This window comes from Pelodiscus sinensis, chromosome 13 (genome assembly GCF_052426305.1).
Source record: "Pelodiscus sinensis isolate ZL-2025 chromosome 13, ASM5242630v1, whole genome shotgun sequence".
Taxonomy (NCBI): domain Eukaryota; kingdom Metazoa; phylum Chordata; order Testudines; family Trionychidae; genus Pelodiscus; species Pelodiscus sinensis.
In genome coordinates, this window is record NC_143064.1 from 8,363,151 (window position 1) to 8,385,721 (window position 22,571).

At 41.9% G+C, this 22,571-nt stretch overlaps 1 protein-coding gene across 4 annotated transcripts in view; it reads right to left on the reverse strand.

The window, feature by feature from the left end:
• The window catches only part of AFF2 (ALF transcription elongation factor 2), a 463,868-nt gene that overhangs the window by 204,668 nt on the left and 236,629 nt on the right, over positions 1 to 22,571 (reverse strand). For all 4 annotated transcript variants that reach the window (XM_075941078.2, XM_075941079.2, XM_075941077.2 and 1 more), the window contains one exon: positions 5,571 to 5,615. In XM_075941078.2, coding sequence (XP_075797193.2) covers positions 5,571 to 5,615 — 45 coding nt within the window. The remainder of the gene's footprint in view (positions 1 to 5,570; positions 5,616 to 22,571) is intronic.

The window sequence follows — 22,571 nt, forward strand, 5'->3', positions numbered from 1 at the left end:
ATTGATCTTTCAGTACCTTAACCTTTGGGTACAGGACCGGTCCTAACCAACTGGCGGCCCCAGGCGACCGCCGGGGAAAATTTGTTGAGGAGAAAAAAACAAAACTGGTTGCAACTCCTTTAATTGCCGCGTGTCCCAAACGGGCTTGTGTTGGACTCTGTCGGTGGCCCCTTGAAAATGAGACTGGCTCTGCTTGGGTATTCATTCACAACTGCGCCAAGTACAGTAGGTACAAAATACCACCATTCCTATCTGGAACCATTTTATACCAACCACACACAGCAGACTTAAATGATGATATCCCTTGCATAGGGGTATCCTCTACTAGCCCAAATTTAGTACATCCGGCCTTCCACATAGGGTGAATGAGGATCATTACTACTGTAAAGGGATATTACTGGGATTCTGCAATGCTCCAGTGACTCTCAGTAGCCAAAATGACCCAGAATAGTCCAAAACTAGTTGACACTAGCTAATTATCTAGCTAAGAGAAGCTAGATAATTTCATGGAGGTTAGGTCCATAAAAGGCTATTAGCCAGGGGATAGAAATGGTGTCCCTGGCCTCTGTTTGTCAGAGGCTAGAGAAGGATGGCAGAAGAAAAATTGCTTGATCATTGTCTTCGGTCCACCCTCTCTGGGGCACCTGGTGCTGGCCACTGTCGGCAGACAGGCTATTGGGCTAGATGGACCTTTGGTCTGACCCAGTACAGCCATTCTTATGTTCTTATGACACTTACTTGCGGCTCTGTTCTAGCTCCAATTTAAGCCCATTGCTTCTTGTCCTATCCTCAGAGGCCAATTGTCCAAGGAGGACAATTTTTCTCCCTCCACCATGTAACACCCTTTTAGGTACTTGAAAACTGGTATCATGTCCCCTCTCGGTCTTCTTTTTTCTAAAGTAAACAAGCCCAATTCTTTCAACCCTGAAGACTGGGCCTCCATGGCACTAGTTTCAGTGGCTACACAAAATATAAAACACGAGAAAAACAATCCCAGCTATTGACTTCACTGGCATTATTCCTACTGATGGGAACAAGGTCAGCTACAAAACTATGGTATGAACAAATCACACAACACTCTTATCTTTCCAGAGTGCTGGCTACGTAATAGACCCCCGAGGTTGAATTCTGTACTTAGCTGAAGACTGAGGGCTAAATTTTGTTCTCACACCAGAATAATTCAGGAGTAAATCAGCATAGTTCAGTAACAGCAAAAGGAAGCACAGCTAGTCCCAATTTACACACAGTTGTAAACGAGAGAAGAATTCCATGATCAGTGGAACTTCTCTTTGACTTCTCTGGCTGGGAGAGCCAAACCTGGCCCTGCATCTACTGAATAAACACCACTTTAAAGCTGGCAATGTGATGTTTTGGGGATTTCAGAGAAATGAATTATCTGTATTTTATTTTACATTTATGTTAATTACTTTGGCCCATAAAATTGTTATGTTCCGAGCAAGATCTAAAGGACGGGGGCAGAGGAAATAGTTGCATCACACTGAAGCCTTCCCTCCGGCCATGGTACAGAGGCCATGGCTACACCTTTCCACGTGAGTTACCTTTTCAATCTATTTTTTTAAAAATTTTGATAGAAATAATAAATCACGTTATGCAGGAGAAAGAAGGTGCTTGACACAAAACATATAGTGCCAGGGTATTTTTATGGCACACCTAAGACATATAGGGATCCGTTTATTTACTCAGCTATTTAAAAGTGGCAACTCTTACTCATTCTCTGGACAGCCAAATGCTGGGTTGCTAAGTTACTGTTATTTGACATCATCTCCTCCCCAACGCGTTCCCACATTTGACAGGTTCACATGATTTACTGGGCTAGTCAGCTCATTATTCACTTGTCCAGTGACGTCTGTAGAATTGTTTTAAATTCACATCATGTCCCTCTCAGCAAATCCCCAGATTTCACATGAAAATATTTAAACTGCATGTCAGCTACTAAGTGCCTTTGTAACCACGCTGGACAGCGTGCCCGTATTTTTCAAATTATAATTATTATAATTTGGGTTAGCATCATTCTTCAGCATTGGTTTGTGTTTTAGAAGAAAAACAATTACTGAGGGGCAAATAATGGGCTATATCTGTTGCAGGCTAATTTTTCTCTGTGAACAGCTCACCTCCACGATGGATAATACATATTAAATCCATTAGTGCTTTCAAATGGCATGAGAAAGGTAATACTACACATAATTTACCCAGTCAAGGGCATTTTCACCTGCTGATCAATTTACATATTCTCCAATGTCATTAGATATGAGCTAGTCATGAGAAGAATAGAAGACAGTATAAATTATAGACTTTGCTCATTTAACTCCAGTCATTTTTATACTAATTACAATCTAAATTATATTTAGGATTTGTTTTGCTTCTAGACTAGAAAGCTTTTAATTAATATCACCGCTGCCTGTATAATATCAGAAATCTGTCTAGTTACCTGACACTACACAACAATGAAATAGACACCTTCTAGAATTCTTCTGCCCTCCTAGCCAGTGGTAGCTCTTTGGTTTTAAATGATTATCTCACTGTAAAAAGAGCAATTTAGCAACACAGAAATGATTGTTCTACTGGGCCAGATCTTTAGTCCAGTGGAGCTATCTCAATTTGCACCAGTTGAAGGTCTCGCTCTAACTCTCAATCGGTAATTACATTCAGCCTTCCTCACATTCCTCATGGAGTTTCAACGGGATGAAGGATCCTTCCTTTCCTTTTCTAAAATTCTAGGTACTCTTTAGTGCCATGACCATTTTCATTCCAGAGGTGACTGCATTTTGTTGGTTGGTAGGGTAATCCTTGCAGGAAGAGCAGACTTACATGGGAATTAATGCAGTCAGCACATTTTTTTTTCACGGCAGACCTAAGGCTTTCTAAGGGAATTCCTGCTATGTTCTGCAGAAAGTTCTGGGCAGTGGGATATCACTGTTAGTTTGCATTCAGTGGGATAAATTTTGCCCTCTGCCCAGCACCTCAATGAAATGCACAGGGACTGAAAATGAATCTGAGGGCAATATTTGGCTCCTTATACACATATATCACTAGACAATGGCTAGTCCCAGACAGATGTGCATGAGATGGCTAAAATCTTAGTCACTGTGTTCTAGCCATCAAGCACTGGTGGTCTCTAGTGGCATCAGATACACTAAAGTTAACAGGAAGAGGCATTGAAGTCAAAAGTGTTACTTCAGTTTTTCACATGTACATATGAAAGCAGATGCTGGGCTCTTGGTACTGATTCCAAAAATGTATTGGGCACAACCCTGATTATCAAACTGATGGAAATTAATGCTCAGCAAAACTGAGTCTCCTCTCCTTTACAATGATGTACATCAGGAATAACTCCATTAATTTAAAAAAACAACAAATGGTCTGGAAGCACTTTATAAACTAACAAAACATGTAGATGGAATCATGAGCTACTCCCTGAAGCTTCCATTAATTTAGAACATAAACTCTTTGGATAGGGACTGCCTTTTTGTAATGTGTCTGCACAAGGACTCTTGGCCCCTCTGTATTACTGCAATGCAAACAACACGTAAGAAAAACATTAGAGCATACTGGTATAAGAAGCAGAAGCATCGGACTCGGAACCTTGGTTTAAAGCATCTGAGCTTTTTCTCTACTTTGTAACACATGTTCCTACTGAATTCTCTTTTTATGCCTACCAATTCACAGGCTAATTAAAAACTATATTATTAGTCACATTTCAATAAAGAAAAATATTTTCTTGGGGTTTGTTTATTCATCTTATTTGCTCTTCCTCAGAGATCACATTATCTTTAAATAGTTAAAACATATTTTGGAACAGAAGGAGGCCTATCTAACACCATCTATCCATCTCCACCTATCCGTCTAGCACTGGTAACCTGTAATCAGTGCAAATGTCCCGTATTACTTTTAGTTTGGCTTTAGTTTAAAGTCAATAGTTTTTAAAAAAACAAACAAACAAAACTTCTCATCTATGAGGGTTAGAAAAGCAAAATCAACAGGAGATTGGTCTATCATTAACCTTTAGTTATGGTATCGTGAGCAGTTCTTCAGGCTCTTACACAAGATGACATAAGTGGCTAAGTGTTTCAGAAAATGTGAAACACTGAAATTTGGTCTCAGAAGACTCAGGGATCTGAGGGTATGTCTAGACTGCAACCCTCTGTCAGCAGAGGGATGCAGATTAGGCACGTCGACATTGCAAATGAGGCAGGGATTTAAATATCCCGTGCCTAATTTGCATAAAAATGTCCACCGTGTTTTGCCGACTCAGCACTTTGTCAGCAAAAAGCAGCAAAAAGCAGCAGTCTAGAGGAGGATCTGTTGAGAAAGAAAGCCTTTTTCGACAGATCCCTTATGTTTCCTGCATGGAGGTTTACAGGATCTATCGAAAAAGGCTTTCTTTCTCGACAGATCCCCCTCTAAACTGCCACTTTTTGCCGACAAAGTGCTGAGTCAGCAAAATGCAGTGGCCATTTTTATGCAAATTAGGCACGGGATATTTAAATCCTGCCTCATTTGCAATATCAACCTGCCTAATCTGCATCCCTCTGCCAACAGAGGGATGCAGTCTAGACATACCCCAAATGGATACAGAACTTTTTCCCTCACTTAACTGGTAAGTTCTGACTGTAAATTCAGTCAAACTCCTTTTTTATTTGTCAGAATCTATGAAGAATTCTAAAACTCTAAGTTTATAAAAACACTAATCAAGATCAGCCTGAAAAACAATCTATAATCAGAGGGCATAAATCTCATCTTACGTCTCTGCTACATACAAACCTTTGTGACAAACAAAATGCAAGAGTTATTACTTTCCGTGGGGTTAAAATTCAGTTAAATTGCTTAGGCCACATCTACACTAGACCTGCAAGGTTGGGTTAAGGTACGTAACTCCAGCTACATAAAATACATAGCTGGAGTCATCTTATCTTAAGCTGAGTTTGGTGCCATTATCACAGAGGGGATTCATAAGTGCAAACATGCCTGTCAGCTTCCCTTACTCGTTGCAAGGAGTTCTGGTGCTGACTGGAGTCACCCTCAGCATTTGATTTAGCGAGTCTTAACTAGACCTGCTAAATCGAACGCCAGAAGATCGATCTTTAGTGTGGCAAATGAAGACGTGGCCTTAGTCTCCTTGCTTTTCCTAACTATCCCAAGGAGTGAAATGCACTCAAGGGGGATTGACATAACAAGCTGGATCCAGGCATATTACCAGCTGGCTCTGAGAAAGTTCCCCACATTGCTTTGCAAGTGCACCTCAGAAATACACTAGTCCTGGTTCTCTCTTGAGCAGAGATTGCCAAAGTGTTTGACAAGCAGCCTTACTAGTAAACTTTTTGGTTATGCTGAAATAACTCTGAATTCACACTGATGTATCTGTACAGAATATAGCCAGCTTTAGTCAGCCCTATTAGTCTATGGCTAGATTCTGTCATTTTGTTCACACTATGGCTTGTCTTCATTACATGGTGGATCAACATTATGAGCTCTGTATAGCTTACTGAACAAATATGAGACACCAGAACTATAATTAGAAGATGATATAGGTGAGAGAGGATTAAACTCACCCGCAATATTTCTTCCACGCAGCTGGAGTCATTAGGAAGGCTAACCTAGGTTTAAAAAAAAAAGTCAGTCAGTAACAGAATGCAAAGTTTATTGGTTAAAAGCAATTAGGAAGTAAACAGATCTAATAAACCACAGCTAACAAAGAAATGCCCCATTATTTGAAAGCCATTTCATCCAATGATCATTACCAACGGAATTTTCCAATTTAAATCAATCTGAATCAGTTGAAAGATACATCGCTACAGTTCCTTAAGGTATTTTCTTAAGTGTGTTGCTACAAACAGTAATTTGGAACGAGCTTAGTACCTGGATTTCCCCACAGTTAAATACCGTGACTAAAATTGCTGGAATCTTTTATAAAAGTTGATGATATAATTGTTACTCCAATACACAGAGTTCGTGAGAACATTGGATAGATTTTAATGGCAGATGCTGATTCTTCTCTAAGGCTACATCTATACTGCAGACTCCTTTTGGAAGAAACTTTTCCAGAAGAAATCTTCCAGAAAAAGAGAGCATCCACACTGCAAAAGCACATCAAAAAAGCAATCTGCTTTTTCGAAAGAGAGCATCCACACTGAATGGACGCTATCTTGCATTTCAGCTGTGATTACTATCGATAGAGTGGCCACCAGGGAACCTGTGCATTTTCCTTTTTCCTCTTCTTTTGAAAGAACTCCCTCTTCCCAATCCACATACGCCTTTTTCCAAAAGAGCTCTTTCAGAAAAAGGCTTCTTCCTCATAGAAAGAGGATTACCAATGTTGGAAAACCCCCTCTGTTGTTTAGATTTTCTTTTGGAGGAACACGATTACAGTGTGGATGTAGCTGAAAAATGGTCATTTTTCAAAAAAACCCTCTGTAGTGTAGATATACCCTTACTTTGTGGGCCTATTACAGGTTTCATGTCGTCTAAAGACTGTAAAGCACACATGAATTCATCTGGAGAGTTTTGAGACATCTTCCATATCTCTTAACATATGCATTACATCTACACATGTACACACAAAGACAGGCAGATGTTCATAAAATCTTGCAGGTAAGCAGTCTAGTTTTTTAAATCTCACTGATGCTCTTTGTTAATTACCCATTCTAAATGTAGGAAAGAGCACAAATACCCTAAATACTATAAATAAACATATGAGGAATAACTGTCAGGATTTTAAGAGCACTTGCTGTGTGTGTAAATACACTGTGTAGCAGTTAAGGTGTATGCATCTACAACAGTTTTTATTCTGGCTATCTTGCATGGGTACACTAGACTCAGGGGAGTATGTGTAACCATCACCAGGTGAATTGAACCTGGGGAGCTTAGCGTAGGAACCTCTACAGCTTGAGCTATAAAGGCAGCTGGCTCTCAGGTTAGGCTGTAGAGCTCCCTTGTTCTTATCCCTCGCTGTAAGTGGTCTAAATGCCACTGCATGGGACAATGAACCATACCCACTAGGTGTGTGGGTTACATATGCACAATGAAGTCACTCTGAGTGCACACTGCAGCCACAATTTGGGGGATATTGTCAAAGGTGCCCTTGAAGCCTTTGAAAAAAATATACCTTGCCTTTGGTTACTAGTGCTTGGTAGGCGAAGCTAGCCCATAGCCACACCTCTTTTCCTCAGTCCCCACCCACATCAGCACAGGCTGCCGCGCATTGGCTAGGACAGCCACTAACTGCATATTCCTCCCAATTCTCAAATCTCGATGCAAGCAGGCTGTTCAACTTAACAGAATTATAGAACCGAGAAACGAGAACGACCTATCACATCTTCTGCAGGACTCTTTTCCTGCAAACGCTTTGACTACTTTGGCCAATCTAGTTCTAAAAGTCTTAGGCTAGGGCACTTCCACACTTCCTTTGAAAGACTATTCCATGCTTTATCGATCTCACTGTCAGGATATTTTCCCTGACAAATAGGCTGTATTTTCCCACATTTCATTTTATGCCCTCGTTTCTACATATAACCCCCTCCCTCACTTTAATTATTCCAATCACCCCATGATATTTACATCATTCTTATTCCTCTTGTATACTGTGCATTTAATTCGTATCATCTTTTCTAATAGCCCATTCTCTCCACCCTCGCTCTTCATTTTGTTTCTCTTTTCTGAACTTCCTACAATGTATCAAGTATCTCAGTAATGAAGTGCCCAGAAGTGAATATGACAAATGTGGCTCTTCGTTACACTGTTTAAAACAGGAGTAATTCTACTGACTTTATCCATCCCACCAGCCCTTATGTTGGATCTACCTGTGGGAACATTTGGGTTAAGATAAATATCCCTTTTCCCCTACATTCTACCTAACTAAAGTCTAGCTAACAAGCTCTGGGGTAAAACCTTGACTTCACTGAAGCCAATGGAAGTTTTGCCATTGATTTCAGTGGCCTGGATTTCCATGCCAGGTGTCTTTGAAAGCATCACCTGCACATTTTATAACTTCTGTTTCACCAATCTCTGCCCTAATTGCCTCCTAACCCACTTTTTTCATTCCTTCATCCTTCTTCCTCTTGATAGCTTCTAACTTCTTTTCTCACCTGCACTTTTGCCTTTTTTCCTATACCATGTACTGCTTCCCAACTAACAAAACCCAAATGCACCTCCCCGGTTATATTTTCCAGATTGAGTGACCACCCATGACTAAACTTTGTATTCCAGTGTGCAGAAATTTTCCATTTGCATCCCTGGAACGATTAGTTTTTTGGGGCAATGCAGTTCTTATTTACTTGACATAGTTCTCCTAACACACCACCCTATATAAGATTAAGAAATAAAAATATAAATACACAATTATGCACAGCACTATATACGTTTAAGAAATAATAATATCAACACACAATTTTACTTTAGTGAAACCTATTTTATATTCCGTAATCACAACCTGCTTCTGCTGACAACACTCACTAATAGCTGTAAATGATCATGCATCAGTTTTGTTAATGGCAAAGGAGATTTCTTTTAATGTCTTGACAGAACTTTTGTTCCCTTTGGCATTGCTTTGCTTAGAATCCTGTGTATTAAGGTAGCACATGATGCCAAAGTGCTGTGATTGTCATACAGGGAGACCAAAGCAGGAGCAGGCACAAAGTGGAAAACATTTAGATTGATGCAAAACATTAAAAGAGTAATTATTACAACAGGGATATCATAGAGAAAATCAATGTAAGTCTTTCAGTACATTATTATTAATGGCTTTTTAATAGAATGAGACCATTTTTTTTTCTAATTTCACAGTGCTGTTCCACATTCTCAGGCTATGTCTACACCAGCGGTTCTCAAACAGTGGAGCCGGACTAGGGATGTTAGATAGGATGTAACTGCATCAAAATTTAGCGGTTACACAACTATTCAATAGTGCCCGGGTGCAGCAGCCAGTGCACTCTGTCCCCGCTCCTTGGAAGCCGCTTTCTACCCTGCGCTGCTGCCTCTGTATCAGAGGCAGCAGCATAGGGTGGCAAGCAGGAGCTGGTCCGCGAGGGGAGTTGGTTTTAAGGCAGCAGGGTGGGGTGGTAGCTCTCCATGGACAGAGGATGCTCTGCGGCAGCAGTCCCTGTCCATGGGGCTGGCAGGGACTGCTGTCGCGCAGCAGCCTCTGTCTGTGGGGAGCTAGAACCCCCAAGGACAGGGGCTGCTGCCAGTGATCAGCCTCTGTCTGTGGCAGGCTCAGGCTCACCGTGGACAGAAGCTGCTTCATGGCAGCCCACCATGCGCTGCTACCTCTGATAGAGACAGCAGTTGGTGGGGGTGGGTCTGGCAATAGACTGGCTAAGGACCAGCGATGAAGCCTGAGGCCCACCACCTAGGACTCAGCATTTGGTTTCAGCCCTGAGTGGCAGGACTCAGGTTATAGGTCCCCTACCCAAGGATGTAGCCGTTGGATTTGGCCCCTCTGTTTGGATGGTCAGGCAGGCTCAGACTTTATTCCCCCTCCTCGGGTCACGTAGAAATTTTTGTTGTCAGAAAAGAGTTGTGGTGCCATGAAGTTTGAGACCCCCTGATCTACGCCGCTACGTAAGTTGGTATCATTTATGTCACTCAGGGGCATGAATAAGCCACTCTCTCAGCAACATAAGTTACACTGACCAAAGCAACAACATGGACAGAGTTATACTGGGAGAAGAGCTTCTCCCGCCGCTCGTTGCGGGGTGGACTAACTAAATTGATGAGAGAGCTCTCTCCTGCCAACTTAAAGTAGCAAAGGCTGCATCCTGTCGCTGTAAGCTCTCTAGGGTAGCCATAGCTTAAGTAACTCAAAAAGCACACCTCTCAGATACTTAGGCCAATGCTACACTTAGGATGAAAGTTGACTTAAGATATGCAATTCCAGCGATGAGAATTGTGTAACTAGAGTCGACGTACCTTAAGAAGAAAGCAGCTTCCCCACAGTGGGAGATCGATGGTAGAAACTCTCCCATTGACTTCCCTTAATCCTTGCAACCCCATGGAGTGCTCGGGTTGACAAGGGTCAATTTAGCAGGTTCTTACTAGACCCACTAAATCCCTCAAGATTGATCTCCAGAGCATTGCTCTCCGGGTAGGTATAGACAAGCTCTTAGTCTATTCTGAAAAAAGCCCTTTCAAAGTGTGAATCAGAAATTGCAGATTAATTGCCCCAAAACATTTGCAATCAGCTTACATATCCAAGTGGCATTGCATAGCATGTTACAAGATCCATGCAGATATTCATCAGGACAGAGAGAAATATAGGTAATGGATATTTGTAGTCTACAGGACTATTAGTGCTGTGGGAAATTATTATTAACATTTATAATACATAAATATTTTATTGACACTAGACATATGAAAATGTCCCATATGAAATTCTACCATTCTCCTAATATATAGAAAAATCACGTGGTTTGAGTGCTACAAGACGATATTTTTAAAGCTATCATCAGCAGTCACATATAAGCAGAAACACTCGGACGTTAGATTTATACATACTTTTTTGAACCTGTCTACCTTTGTGAGCAATACAATCTAACTTAACAGGAAGGATCGATTCTAGGAATTACGTTTTGTCAAAACCAAGTGCTTGCTGCTCGCATCATGAACTCTTTTCTCTTTCTGCAGAGTATTCATGAACTTCTGATTAAAGAACAGTTAATATTACATAAGCTGCAGAGATAAGTCCTGAGGTAATGTGACTTCAATCATACCAAAAAGATTTCACAAATTACATGGCATACTGAATACCTCTTCCAATTTCATTTCAATCCACTGAAACTCCTTTGCATCAAAAGATTTTGTGTTTACTGTAAAACATTGCTTCTAGGCGGAAAAAAGAGGTCACACAATCAGAATATTCCACCTTAAAAACCAGTCTCACAAATGAAAGAGCACATGACGTGGAACCTAAGCGTTTAATATATAACGTGATTGGCAACATGTTAAATTCTGGGAAGGAGGTAAGAAGAACACTAGAAGGTAGGGAAAATAGTTTTAATAGTATGCAAATCAAATGACCATGGCTGACCTGTTATAATATCTGATGAGTAATGTTGATATAACCTTCCATTTATTCATTCGGTAATTCCTTGGCCACACTCTAGTCTTGAACAATGTATAACTCGCAAGAGTTTGGATTTTGATTATGCTACATAGCAAAATTATATAATGTGCCTTTTGGTGTTTGACAATATGAAAGTTTCAAAGGAGAAGACACTTTTTTGAAATACCACATTGTAAAAGAGTGGAATAAGAAAGGAGTGGGGAGAAGAACTCGGCTAAGAACTAAAAACTTCCAAAAAGCTTGTGGGAAGTAGTGCATATTATTCTAGTCCTGAAAACTCACATTCAAGTTTTGTAGTCAGTATCAAACGATGGACGATCCACTTGGTAGGACTAAAGGATTGTATTTTAATTAGGACAAAGTGTTCTTGCACAATTCCCCTGATTTTACTGTTGCACAGTTGGCATTCAACAAATAATGTACCTTTCCTATCTCTGTCATATTGGAAACATAAATGTTTCATGTTAAATGCAAATAAGAGCCCATTCTTCAGTTGCTTTTGAGCATCATGAAATACACATATCAACGGATCCACTTCCTGTGTAATATCCTTTATCTCAGAACCCACTGTGGACTCAGAGAGATTAAGCTAATGCTCCTGTTTACCTCTGTGGATATGCATTGATTTTTCACTTACTTGCATGAAAAATCCTTTACACGCACCTTGATCAATCATTTTGATTGTGCACTACAGGGTGATAAGACAAAAACTCTTCTAAAGCCAAGAATGGCAATGACAGGACCCGACTTGACTAATTCTATGGTTGCCTTCAGTTCCTTCAATGTCACCTGTAGTGAATATCGTGTGGGAAGTGGATTAGTCTGTACTAACAATTGCAACTTTGCCAGGTATGGTGGAAAGAAGAGGCTTTGCTCGGGTAAAATTTACAATCCAACCCTTAGTATGCATTCAGCTAAACCCTTCTAGGTTGCTAGTGTGATGGATTTGTTAACAAACAGCTTTCAACCAAAACACCTGTCTGGAAGTGTGGCATGAAGATTACTTAACAAAGGTAGGCAGCAGAAGTGGGGGGTACTACTGAAGAAGACAGATGTCACATCCTCCCATCATTGCTGCATTTTTTGTTGCTCATCTCTGTGCTGGATCAGATTTTGCTATATCTGGACTAAACTGTGTGAACCAGAAATGGTATGTCAGTGGCACGAAGGTTATTTCCCCCTTATATTTATACCCAAAGGCAGTTTTGCCCATTTCTGCAACGGTATTTGCACTGCCAGCTCCCAGTTAGTTTTCCATGTACGGTCATCCTTAAGCCTTTTTCACACTCTTACTTTTCTAGATGGCAGTCTATCCCGCAGGCAGTCTCCGTGCTATTTATTGCCTCTCCTGAGGTGGATTGCTCTGTATTCATGTGTAGTGAATTTCATGGCATTCCATCCCACTGGTCCAATGTCCCCTGGTCACCTTCTAATTTAGTCCTCCTGTCTGTTTCTGACTTCACTAACATTTTATCCCAAAAGGAACATTCAGATCAAAGATGCCTGCAATAAACATCAAGCTAATTTCACTAGCTGGGAGTTTCCTGGGTATTCCTTACTACCTTGAGTGCCAACTGATTAAAACAGGTGCAGCAAATGAACAAGAAGTGCTTAGCTTGGTGTTATTTCCTTCATGAAGTCATCACCAACATATTTCAGGACTGTGTGCGTTTGGGGTACTCAGGAACCCGAATGGAATCAAAACAGCAGTATTCAAATAAATCCAATTTGAGCTGACTTGTCTGGTATTCAGACATGTTATGTCACAGGGCTATTTATTCCTCAGAGAGTCATTTATGGGTCTGAATTAACATACATCTGCCACCTTCTCAAAACACCTCCAACATGCAGGAACTAAAATACAATGAGAAGACTAGATTGCACAAACATCTCCCTGCGGCATTCAAAAGTCCGTGAAAAAAACCAAACATGTAAATACAATATAAAAAAGCAAATAATAAAATTCATGCCTGCAGCACAAATAGAACAGCATCCCCCATACACACCGTTTACATAAATGTTGCACCATGGAGATGTTATGTCAATCTCCAAAGTTACTAAAGAATCTGAACAAGTTGCAATTACTGAACTAAATTCTAACATCAGTTCACTGATACAACCACATCTACAGCCCATTTCATGGGAGAAGAATCCAGTCCTATTTCATGCGTAAAATAAGTTAACTATGAAAACAATTCTGGGACCTGATCAGAAGCCTGTTTAAGTTAATAGAATGATTCCTGCTGAACTCAATGGGATCTTGGGGGAAAAAAAACCCTAGTTCAGGTGTCAAAGCTGTTAACTTCAGGTAACTTCAATTTTCTACACAAAGCTAATGATCCTAATATGCTCATCTCCAATAATTTCCTCTATCTGCTGAATAAAATGACAAGGTCAGTGCATACATATAAAAGAATAGTCCAAAGTTCTGAAAGAATTATATGTCATTTATGGATACTGACTGAAATAGTTTGGAAGTTCAGCAGTACAATAATACCAATCAACATATCATCGCACTGCCCAGCCTTAATCAAGTAGGCATTTGTAACACTTGCAGTAGTTTTACTTGTGACCAAAACTTTCTGTTTATTTCAATCCAAACTGTTTTTTTAAGGCCCCACCGATATTGGAAAAGAGCAAACTATTACAAACTACAATCTCTTCAGAAAGATAAGCACTCGAGTTGGCTTGTATCCAACTAATAAAAGAAAGTTCTAAGATTAGATCTAAGAAGAACTAATAAAAGCAAGTTCTTCACTCAGCGCACAGTCAACGTGTGGAACTCCTTGCCAGAGGAGGCTGTGAAGGCTAGAACTATAACAGAGTTTAAAAAGGAGCTACATAAATTCATGGAGGTTAGGTCCATAAAAGGCTATTAGCCACAGGGTAAGGAATGGTGCCCCTGGCCTCTGTTTGTCAGAGGCTGGAGAGGGATGGCAGGAAACAAATTGCTTGATCATTGTCTTTGGTCCACACCCTCTGGGTCACCTGGCACTGGCCACTGTCAGCAGACAGGATACGGGGCTAGATGGACCTTTGGTCTGACCCAGTATGGCCATTCTTATGTTTTTATCCAGTTTGACTGGACCGCCCAGACAAAAAGGGACTCTGTTGGCTCCAGTCAGTATGGATGACTGGGCTGTTAAAAGTCCAGTCGGCTGCACAGAAGAACTAAGGCAGGGTCTCTATCCAGCTATGTGTGGCTGCTGGAAGTGGATGGCATAGCCTTGTGGTCCCTAGGGGGTGCTTCTGGGAACCACCTGAGGCTAGTGCCACCTGGAGCCTGTACCCCAAACCTCACCCCAATATACAGCCCTGAGCCCCTCCCAAGCCCAGACCCCCTCCTGCACTCCAAACCCTTCAGCTCCAGCCCGGAACCCCCTCCTGAACCCAAAATCCCTCAGCCCCACCAAAGAACTCGCACCTCCAAATGGAGCATTCACTTCCTGCCACACCCCAACCCATTCCCCTGTCCTGATCTTCCTCCTGCACCCCAACCTCTCATCTCCACCCCTATCTCTGGCTCACACCCCAAGCCAGAGACTTCACCCCTTCCTGCCCCCCAAACCCGATGCTCTAGCCCAGTGAAAATGAGCAAGTGAATAAGGGGCTATATCTACGCTACAGAATTTTTTCGGAAAAACAACTGTTTTTCCGAAAAAACTTCACTTATGTCCACACTGCAATTGTGTTCTTTCGAAAGAAAATAGAACAGTGGATTTTTTTCCGACATCGGTAAACCTCTTTCTACAAGGAAGAAGCCTTTAAAAGGTTAAGAATCAGTGGTTGTGTGTCCATGTTAACAAAATGAACTTGCAGATTTTGTTTGGTTAACTCTGTTTAAAAAAAAACAAGCTAAACAAACAAACAAAAATCCCCAAAAAACAACAAACAAAACGACCGAAAACTTGCTGAATGAAAAAGAAAGTAAGTTGCTCCTATACAAAACATGAAAACAGGGAGAGTAGGCTCATGTCTACACGCTGGGGCAGATCAACAATGCCGCAATGGATCTTTTGGAGTTCGATTTAGCAGGTCTAGTTAAACCCACTAACTCAAACTCATAGGGCTCCCCCATCAGGGATGATATTCCTGCTCCTGTGAAGAGTAAGCAAAGCCAATGAAGGCAACGGCTCCTGTTAGACTTCTGTTGTAAGGATGGAAGGGAAACTCGAATCAAGGTATGTCGACTCCAGCTAAGTAATTAACATAGCTGGAGTTGTGTATCTTGATTTGACCTTCTCCTTAAGTGTAGACCCGGCCTAGCGTTTGCAACTTAATGGGAAACTGATCCAAATTCAAGCAGCTCTCTAAAAAACCTGGTCTTATCCTTGTTAAATATTAAAAAAACTTCTGATGATCTGAACTGCCACTGGATGACACTTATCACACCTACACAGTAGCCCTTTTTTGACAGTCTATAACAAAGACATCTGAAATGGAATAGGATCTTTTTACTACCTCCCTTTTAGTTATGTTTGAAATTAAAATGTGTTGTTCTATTAATGCCAAGGGACACTGCTAAAGGTATTCCATGCAGAAGTCATATACTTTTCTTGAGCTTCAGAAATCTCTTGGATCTAGTCTATGTGCATACTTCTGGTATTTCTGCTTTAACTGCTCACTAAAATAAAAGGATAGCTAAGAATAACTCACTTCCATTAGATTTATAAATCACATTAATTAATTCTACATCTCCAGTGATGTAAAGACCACACTCTAATGCAAGATCTAATTAAAGAAAAGAAAAGGGGGGAAAAACCCAAACACTGAAATTGAAACACAGAAGTAACTGTTTAGCCTCAAATTAATGAGGCGCTATACTAAGCAAGAATGTCCATAAATCCCTAATGAGGATTTTAAACACATTAAAACTTCCTAATACAAAGTGTTTGCCTTCCTTTTATCCAATAACAAATAAGCCAATAATTTTCTGCCTCTAAATGACACTATTAACTGTCATGGCATGTTTTATTTGATAAACCCTCCATTCAAATACAGTAAAACCAATTAATTTGCCTGCTGTGAAATGTGTTTCTTGATAGCTTTTATGTGATTTTTATTCTCAAAGAAATGTAAATAGGAGGTCAAGGTAGGTGCCTGATTTTGCTTAAAAAGATACCACAATAGCTATAGATTGGCTAGTCAGTTTGCATTTCAAATGAATTGAAAGATAACCTCCATTTTCAGGTCATCAATCACATAATGGCCTCCTGATAAGTAAACAGTTACAGATTAATAGTTTTATTACTAGGAAAACAGTCACATATTTGAGATGCGATCCTTACAAAATTACCGCTTTATTCCCTTGCAACTATTGGTTTGCAGCCACACTGCTTAGCCTCTCTGACTAGCTATCTCCCTATCTCCTCAGCCCAAGTCATTCAAAAAATGCACCCTAGATCTTTGTACTAAAGAAGCTGGTCTTTAACACTGGAGTATGATTCCAAGGCTTTTATCTGGAAACACGACAATGTGTTAGCTTTTTGTGGCTGTTGTCATTGTCCGAAAAATCAATAGAACAAATAAAAGATATTTCTGGGATTTTTAAGGTTCCCATGGGACTTAATAGATGCAATTAGGGTACAAAGGCAACACCATGTTCCATCTGCCCCACAATTAAGGCGTATGCGAATCTCTCAGCTCTCCCAAGGCCATGTCACTTAGGAAGATCAGTTTGCGAAAGGCACACACTTGACACCGTGCACTTCATAAAAGTGCTTTGCTGCTTTCAGTCTTTGCCCACGACGTGACTTGTATTGTGTTGTAAATAGAAGGCAAAATAGAGGATAATGCACGGCACACTGTGGTTTATGAGGCCTAACAGAATGCCAATTACCTTTACAACATGTGCTCAGTTCCATCAGCCAGTGTCTTGCATTGTGGTTACACAGAGCAGTGGTTCCCAACCGCTGGGCCACCGACTGGTACGGGGCCGCGAACTGCTGGCTGGTGGGCTGCAGCAGGCTGCAGCGCAGCGGATGTCACACAAGGACCCAGCAGCCGTGGGCAGGGGCTCTTGGTGTTGGGGTCTGACAGGGGCTGCAGCAGCGCAGATGTCAGTGGCTCAGGACGGGCAGCAGAAAGTGACTGGCAGCCATTGCTCACGGTGGCTCTGGGGCCAGGCTCCGGGCCGGATCCCTGAGCTCTGGCAGGGCTGCTGTGGGGCCCTGGAGCCTGGGCAGCAGCCGGGAGGGGGAATCTCCAGCAGGGCCAATCTCGCTACAACCCAGGAGCCTCTTCCAGGGCAGTGCGCCCCTGGCCAGCCCCTGCTCGGGCAGCACTTGGGGAGCAGATAAGAGACATCCCTCTCTTGTCCCCTCTCCCCCTGGGAGTGGGGCCCCTGGTGCCCTGGGGCTACAGGAGGAGGGTCTGGCCCCAGGCTACTTCCAGCGGAGCTGGCTGCGATCCCTGCCCAGGGCCCAGGGGAGCTGTGGGACGAGGGAGCCAGCCCTTGGGGGTGGGACTGGAGGGGGCGGAAGAGGGGCCCGGGCTGATAGGAGTGGTGAGTGGGAACAGGGATGTGTGAGGCAGGAGGAGGAGGATACAGGAGATGCTTAAGGGAGGTTGGGGGGGATTCAGGGAAGACTCATGGGGCAGATGGGAGCAGGGTGCAATGGAGGGAAACTCTGAAGGGAGGTAAAGGGAGGATACGGGGAGGGGAGGCTGGGGGGAGACTATGGGAGTAAGAGCAGCCTGGCTGGGGAAGGGAGAGACACAGAACAGGGGTTGTACTGAAGGAGACAAGGGAGATAAATGGCAGCTCCCACACCCCATGGGGCAGGAGTGGGGGAGGGCAGAGGTGACTGGTGGTAGCATTTGGGGGCACCAGCTTCTAGGCCCCTGCAAAATTTCAGTTGCTATATAGCATGCCCCACATGCCTGTGCAGGTGCCCCTCCCTCTGCTGGCACCAGTCACCCCTGGGGGAGGGGCAGCCAGTGGGGAATTCTTTCTGTGAATTTTTTTTTAGTGTTGCAGATATCTGCAAACTGATACAATGTGACATGTATTGTGTGCATACTGATGCCATGTAAAATAACACGTGACCTCTTAACATTAATTACCATAATGAGTATGCAAATATGCAAATGAAATGTTACCAGTCCACCAAAAGTTTGTGAATGGTTTTGTTAGTCCATGGTATGAAAAAGGCTGGGAAACGCTCACATAGAGAGGACACTTTATTTACTATAAACAAGAAAGAAAGAAAGAAAGAAAGAAAGAAAGAAAGAAAGAAAGAAAGAAAGAAAGAAAGAAAGAAAGAAAGAAAGAAAGAAAGAAAGAAAGAAAGAAAGAAAGAAAGAAAGGCCATGTCCAGACTCAGGGGTTTTTTCGGGAAAAGTAGCCTTTTCCCGAAAAAACTTCCCCTGCGTCCAGACTCAAGCCGCGTTCTTTCGAAATTATTTCGAAAGAACGCGGCTTTTCTTTCGATGGCGGTAAACCTCGTTTCACGAGGAAGAACGCCTTCTTTCGAAAGTTCCTCTTTCGAAAGAAGGTGTTCTTCAATGTAAATAGGGCTTCTTCAAAAGAGAGCATCCAGACTCGCTGGGTGCTCTCTTTCGAAAAAGCGGATTGCTCTTTCGAAAAGCGAACCTCTTTCGAAAGAAGCCTGCAGTCTAGACATAGCCAAAGAAAGAAAGAAAGAACGAAAGAAAGAACGAAAGAAAGCACGAAAGAAAGAACGAAAGAATCATACCAATACTGAATTTTAACCCCATAGCCCACTGCGGTGTCTACACTGCGGTGTTCTTCCAGAAAAAGGTACACAAATTGCAAATTGCAATTTGTGTACCTTTTTCCACTTCTTTTGTCAGAAGAAGCTTTTCTGACATTTGGCCCATCTACACGGGGCCAAATGTCAGAAAAACTCCTTTCTCTGGCACATTCCTTCTTCCTTGTGAAACGAGGTTTACAGGGATGCTGAAAAAGAAATTTCAGAAGAGCAGACGCATTTCTTGGACACGGCAGAGTTCTGGTATCCCGGAAAAACTCTGCAGTGTCGACATAGCCTTATTCAAATGACTGCTATAGATTATAAACCAGAACACGGGGTAATTCACGTATTGTAGCTGATTTTCAAACCTGTGCTCTCCTGCATGTGCACATTTCTTATTGCAGTAAGCAAATGTAATCTGCAAACTATCGCTGAAGATATCTGCCAAGTCTTCTTGGCACAAGCAAGGTGTGTTCATGGAAAGCAGGACGATGACAAATCAAAGATAGTGAAAATGCTTTGCAATTCTGTTCGCAGCAAGCTTAACAATCTGTGTTCCATATCGGACCAGATTGTTCTTTGAGCTGCAATCACCATCCGTGGAAGAAGTTTCTGCTGGAATAATCTGCCCCTTTGCTGCTTGGTTGGAATTTTTATACATACTTTCAAAGGAGTAAGCAAATCAACAAAATCTGTCTGCTCTTTAAACAAATTCCTAACTAACAGCTAAAATATTCATTTGACGCGTTTTTGACAAGTGTCTTAAAGTAATCATCTCCCTGATCAACAGAAGTAACAACGGCATGCTCGTCTCAAACCCTCAGCTTATTAACATGCAGGCATACACCACTTAAAAATATTTCTGTGAAAATGCAGTTTAACAGACAGCCAAGTACCCCACTTATTCTCTGGTGGACTTTAGAACCTTTTTTTCCATCATACCTGGGTAAAGCAGGTGTAACTCCATTGAAATCAATGGAGATAGGAGAGTATGAAACAGGTGGTAAGCTCAATCGGTCTCACATAGGGATGCGAAAGGTTAACCAGTTAATGGGTGATGCTTACCAGTTCCAGGTAACAGTTAACTGGTGAGAGCTGGAGCAGTTCCCCATCTGGAGGGCTGCTCCAGTCTCATGTTGGGACATTCACCTGTCTGTGGGGAGCCCAGACTTCCTGGGGGAAAGGGAACTCCAGCCCAGCCTCAGCAGGGGCTGGAGTGTGCTCCCCGCCATCCCACTCATGCCCCTTTTAATCAGTTAATCTGTTAAACACAATGTTTAACTGGTCACCCAATTAAACGGGATTTTACATCCCTAGAATCAGACTCAGTATGTTGTTTACACAGACCTAGTTCTAAAGGTATCTGCACCATGCAACCTATATTTTGCACATCTTTTTAAAGGGAGCTTCCTCGTGAAAGTCTGGACTGAGCTTCAAAGTGGCAGTATGCAGCCATCTGGAATTAACTGGGTGGATAAGCTCTAAATGAAAACATATTTAGAAATGATTGTTTTAAAAAGATCTGTGATGATCGCTCACAAGAACAACTTTTACATCTATCTCCTAATCAAGATTTTGGATGGGGCTAAAAACCACCTGACATCATTTCACTGGCGACCTTTTCAACTGTCAAATGCAGACAGATTTTTATCCTACAAGATTCAGGCCAAAGCCTCAAAGGTGCAGTGCCAGAGCATTAATCCATTTCACTAGACAGTCATTGAAATTATAATTCAAAGTTCAACTTACTTTAGCATTTTCTGCTGAAATACTTTTGGCAGCCCAGGGCAGAAAGTCGAAATCTGGTTTCCAATGGAGACCATTTCCAGTGGTTTCTAAATGTTGGCAGCGAAAATTCCTTATTGTCAAAGAGATCAGCAGATGCCGGCTTCCATTAATTTACTTTCTGTGACTGCTGCTCACTTTAGGAAGCCTTTCTTTACCTAAGGATGTTGACCTACTGCTGGACCCCATCAGAAACAGACAAGAAGAGACACTGATATATTAGGGGACTGGGGACACTTCAGGGAAATTTCCTACAGCAGCACTGGCAGATTCCACTACTTCCATTTATTCTGACTTATGCCATAAGCAGAAAAACAAGATTTGTAGAGAAGACACATAGCTGGAATCTGTAAAAGCTCCAAACTCAAGATAAATAAACCTATCCATATATATTACACTATCAAGAGCAATTCAGGAGTCTAGAGAATCAGTCAAAAGCCTTTCCTCTTCACAAGCAGCTTGTCATAAAAGCAAGGGAGACTTCTGGATCTGAAATAACATCACTATTTAAACTAGCCAATTGGCAGTGACTTCTTTGTTATAACGCATCTGGGTGGCCCAGAGGTCTTTGGGGAAGAAGTCTCCAATAAATCACAATGCATCATTAATGCTCATCTCCATCTATCTAAGCAAACACCTATGTGTACTTGTAAAATATGTTTCATTGAACCTGAAGTGTTTTCTTTCTTCATTTTATAGGTGGCACAGGCAACGAATGCATGACATTTTGTCCTCATTTTACAAGGGCTCTTTTTTAAAGGGCATCTCCTATTATACAATGACATGCTAGTCTGTCAACATTTTGAAAACTACAAATCTAACCGCTCTATAAATTATACTCCATCCCTATCCGTTCAAAGTTTCTTTAATCCTTAATGCAAAGACATTAGTCCCTTAATGCAAAATAATGAGACTAACACTGTGATGTAGGGTTTTGCACACTGGTGGATATCCACTTTATATCCGTGGGTATCCACGCCCGTGGATCTGAATGCAAGTACCTGCAGCTCATTTTTACAGATATGGATGTGGACGTGGATACAAATTTTGTATCTAGAACCCTGCAAATGTATGGATATGTGCTTTATATCTGCAGGTAGCCACATCTGTGGAAGTCAGTGTGGATATCCATGGCTCATTTTTGCAGCTGCAGATGTGGATACAAATGTTGTAGCCACGCAAGGCTCTATGTGCAAGCAATGGAAAGAAAATGGAAAACAATGATAATAAGAAGTGAATATTCATCATGATGTATATGTGGAGCGGGGGTGGGGAGAGGACTGAGTCATGGGATTCCGACTAATGTTAATTGGAGTTGAAAAGTTAGTTCACCAGGAAAAGCACTGAAGGTTTACCACAAAGACAGCATTATCTGGATAGGTACTGTTCCACTGAGAAGAAGGGATCTCATATCTCTGTTCTCAGGGGCAGATTGTTAATTAAGGAGAAAAGTGGCAGGTCATGCTGGACCGCACACCTCGCCTTAAAGAAATACATATTAGAAAAATGTGCACGCACTGAAAAAAATTGCAACATTCCAAAGGAACATCGGGCAGTTACTACAGGTTGAACCTCTCTAGTCCAGCACCCTTAGGATCAGACCTGTGCCAAACCAGAGAATTTGCCGAACCGCAGGAGGTTAATATTGTCTAGCAGCATCACCAACACTTCCGCTGATTACAGGGCTCTTAGAAGACATTTAGGGGTTAATTAGAGCTAAAGAACAGCACAGAACACTGAGCGCCAGAACTAGTAACTGTAAACAAACTTTATGGGACTGTGGGAAAGTTGGCCACACCCATGATAAGTGGACATCCAGTTAACTAAAATCATGCCGGACCACGGACATTGTTGGACCAAAGAGTGCCGGATTAGAGAGGTTCTATCTGTAGTCATCTTCCTGCACCCTCAGAAAGCATTTTCTTGGTACTTCCTGTTTCTGATCCTAGTACCTTGATGCTGCATAATCAGCCTGCTGTTATTCATATTTATGT